Source organism: Clytia hemisphaerica, unplaced genomic scaffold, assembly GCF_902728285.1.
Source record: "Clytia hemisphaerica strain Z4C2 unplaced genomic scaffold, Clytia hemisphaerica genome assembly, whole genome shotgun sequence".
Lineage (NCBI taxonomy): Eukaryota > Metazoa > Cnidaria > Hydrozoa > Leptothecata > Clytiidae > Clytia > Clytia hemisphaerica.
In genome coordinates this window covers 2,087,132-2,091,264 of record NW_027103917.1, presented here as the reverse complement: position 1 = coordinate 2,091,264, position 4,133 = coordinate 2,087,132, and the positions used below count along the sequence as shown (strand labels likewise).

At 36.0% G+C, this 4,133-nt stretch overlaps 1 protein-coding gene across 1 annotated transcript; it reads left to right on the top strand.

Annotated features, from left to right (window-relative positions):
* Positions 1–627: 627 nt before the first annotated feature.
* LOC136809430 (uncharacterized) lies at positions 628–2,464 on the top strand. The gene is made up of 2 exons (XM_067065963.1): positions 628–1,043; positions 1,698–2,464. The coding sequence occupies exons 1-2, from the start codon at positions 682–684 to the stop codon at positions 2,392–2,394; spliced, it is 1,059 nt and encodes a 352-aa protein (XP_066922064.1). The 5' UTR covers positions 628–681; the 3' UTR covers positions 2,395–2,464.
* Positions 2,465–4,133: the final 1,669 nt, after the last annotated feature.

The following is a 4,133-nucleotide window of genomic DNA, read 5'->3' as shown; positions in this document are numbered from 1 at the left end:
AGATTTGCCGTGTTATTTTTTCAAAAGCTTCTATGCCTGGTCATATAATTTCATGGATTTAGATTTCTACTGAGTTTGTACAATATTTTCCAGAGTATCTATCAAGTTTGAAAATGAAAATCCTTTTTTCTTTGGAGGGGACTGATTTCATCTTTAGTTTACAGGTTTTATTTTTACATAAGTGTTCCCGTTTCATATCAGACACATATTTCATAAAGACAGTGTCTGCCTATTGTTATACTATGCTGATATAAGCAGAAAATGTTTTTATTTTCCTCTTTCGGATCAATCTTGCTCCACATCCGTGTCAATTCAATATATCAGAGGAAGTAAATGGAACTCTTATCTAAAGACAAAACCTTTTAAGTGATAATCCAAGGAATATATCTCACTACTGGGAATTCCACCAAGGCTTATTTGACTTCGACATCGAGTGACACAAGGTGTGAAAATTTTTAGTCTGAATTTTTTACTATTTAGTTTTACTTTACTTGCTTATTTCAGATAAAGAAAAAATAAAAGGAATAAAAAAAAGATCTAGATGCCACTCACCTTTAGCCTTCCCTAATACCATAATGTTTCCTACGGCACTGCATAAGGTGTGGAATCTTTTACTTTTCACTTTTTACTTGTTTATTTTAGATATAAGAAACAAATAAAAGAAAGAAAAAAGAATTCAACATGTCTAACCGATTAGGACCATGTCCCGACAGCATTACCAAGGCATTTACCGAACCTGACGATGATTCGTACGGTGATTACAAGATGCGATGTTTGGTACGCTATCGTGTCGGGAATGAAGAATGGAAAATATTCTGGGAACGAAGTCGGAAATCTGAAGATGATATCAAACTGGAACGAGATTATGAAAATTGGGAAGAAGATGATGATCTGAACTATAAAAGTTCAGATGGTATCTCGTATATCTTACGAAGATTAGATTTAGTGTTGACAAAGCTTTCAGAAGAAACAGCTCATACTGATGCTGATGATAATAATGAAGTATGGAAAAATTTTCAAGGCTCTTCATTTCGCAGTGATAGGTATGACAACATTGCTGGAATTAAATTTCTTTTGTCTATACAGTGTTGTACTGTGATCTCCAAAATTTACTTTGACGGAGAGAGTTACATTGTTTTGGTCATGTTTCCATTTAGGCTGCTTGCATCCTCTAACCAATTCGTGCTTCTTTTATACTACCTGTGGTTTTGTAGAGGTCTGCGATTCAGACTAGTTTACATTCTGGTCTGTAAGACAGGTGGCCGAACCAAAATTTCGCCAATGATCTTCGATTATCCATATGGTCGAAATTTCAAGATCATAGCACTTGTAAATCTTGAGAATTTAAGAAGGGCCTCGAGCCTCACCATAGACGATGCTATCGTCCGTTTTAGAGGGTCAGTAACCGCGGGAAAATAGAAAGCGCATAGTCAGGGTGTCAGAGCGTTTTACGGGAAAAAAAGTGGTGGTCGAGTTTGGGACACCTCCACTACTGCTTAATCTGTACGAAACGATTCCCTTCTTAAGTGATCTTGTGTAGACAGCAATCTCCCCCTAAAGATGCCTTGTAAAAAATATTGAAAGTTGCTCATAGGGTTGATTATGATGAACAAATTTGATTTTTAGGGAACTTAATTTTGCGAGCGAAATTTCTTCCCTTAAAGGTAATTTATTCAGTTTGTATCTCTCTACCATAGGTATTCTTACGAGGTCGAAGCATCTGTCATGCACTACCATTACGATGAAGGGAAAATTGTTTCAGTGAAACCCGATGATTATAAAACGATCATTTGCTCGAACCCAGGTCTCTTGCTGTTAAACGGAGAAGATATGTTGACATTTTATAATCCAGTGGATGTTATGGCACTAAATGATGAAGAAAAGAAATTTGAAAAACAAGTCAATGAAGCTGGTAAAGTAGCCAGAATTGTCACATTGGAGTTAAACGGCCGTTCATTTAAATATGACTATGAGTTTGAAAATTATTGGGATTTCCGACGTGAGTCTTATAATGCACCAAATCGAATGGAAGTTGAATTATATTTCAATAAAACAGTCAGTTTTAGGCCATTCTTACAATTTGTCAAACGTCATCCTAACGTTATGTTACACATCAAATATGCTAACACCAGCAGTACCACTGGTTTCGACTTTTATAACAATAATCCTGGATATGCACTCTTTTTCACAAGTTTCACATCAGCTGATTGGAAAGTCTTTAATAAGTATTTGGCAAAACTTCATCAACTCAAACGAAACGAGTGGAAAGCGTATGTAGAGAATGTGCAGAAAATGTTGGAAGGAGCATCTCTGGAGACGCCTGGTGACCCGTTTGGTCTTCTGGAAGAAATTAAAGAGAAGGAGAAAGAAGCAACAAAACAGGATAATAATTAACCCTTTAAGTGCCGATGTCGTATATATACGACATGGGCTATATAGGAGGGCGAAGCCCTCCTGTAATGCCCAGTTTGAATTAGAAATCGTTATTTTTGGTCGAACTCGTAGGAATTAGATTGTCCTTTATGGTCAAGCAAAAAAAAATTCAAAAGTGAGTCTTTCCAGCGAAATTTTAAGCAAAAAAGTCAAAAAAATGCAAAAAATTGACAAAAATTCACTTTTTTGAGATTCTGACCGTTTTTTGACTATTTTTGGTCAACGAGTGATCCAAGAACCTCCAAATTTGGCCCTGTTTTACTTTATTCTGTCTTCTAGTGAATTGATTTGAAATTTTACCACTGGGCACCTTTTCATCAATTCAGTCAGGTCCGCGCAGCGGGCCTGACTGCTTTAATTCCCTAACCTACCCCCCCCCCCTTGGCCGCCGCCCACCACTCCCTTCCTAAATCGGGCGGCGCCGAAGGCGCCCAAAAGAAAGAAGAGACTCTAAGCTATCCAACGAGCTATATACGAGCTTCTAATTCCTTCTAGATCAGGAGATATAAGCCCTTAAAGTTTGAACTAGCGATTTTAAAAAAAAAAACTTAGAAAAAAGGACCCTGGCACTCAAAGGGTTAAAACGTTATTCTAAAGAAAAAGCAGTGTCCGGAAAGTTAGTACAACTATTTAGAACATGCATGAAAATGACAGAGAGTTTATTAGGATTTTTTTTAAATTACAAAATATTTGATGGAGTATATATATCACTTCCAATGATAAATTGAATTTCTTCAATAGTGTATTTTAAAAGATTTTCTTTAATCTTTTTAAATACCGGGTGACCAACGTACAAAATTTTCATTTTTCATTTCTCAATTATTTACATATAAACAGATAAAATAGGATTTCAATAATTACGATTTTTAATTATCTTGGTCCATATATCCTGGTATTTTTCCATAATATAGGTGAAATAACTTTTAGAGGATAATAATTCTATCTCTTCTTTTTCCTGAAAATAGTTAGATAGCCCTTTTCATAAATTACGTCACGAACATCAATTGCCTCGTATTCAAACAATTACCATGGTGTGAGTGAAGGTAGAGTCTATCACCATATTTCCCTAGCACCCTGCCTGGAAGAGCTTGGGGTTCGAACACAGTCCATTGCGGTGAAAGTCTGTGATCGAAATTTTCACACTACCAATCAGCACACAATTACCATGGTGATTATGTCTTTTGAGACACTATAAATGATTCTTTTATGAATAGGAAGTAGTTTTAATAAAATCCGCTGGGAATTAATCACCATGGCTATAAATGGCTATAATTTCAAAACGAGGCAAGTGATCTTCGTACCCAATGTAATTTATGCAAAGGTCTATTGTCGTATTGTCCCAGTCTTTAGCCAATCCCATTATTTCAGTGATGTTTCATGACCTTTTGAATTTTGATGTTTTCACCATACAGGGTGTCCGGGAAAAAGGTATCGAGTCGTACCACTTCTACAGAAAGAAAGGGTGCTTTTTCACTACGCTAGATAGATAAGTAGTTCTCATTAACGGTCCTTTTCATAAATTTCTAAGGGTTGTAAAAAATATACAATGAAGATTCGTGCTTAACATTCAGATTTTGATCGCTTCATATCAGCATTCTAGATTTTATGTCGAAATTTGGTCATTAAACCTTTTGTTCTCCAAGAGAGGGGTAGGGTGGTTTTTCACTGAGAAACCGTATAGATTTTCCGGATTTGTTGTT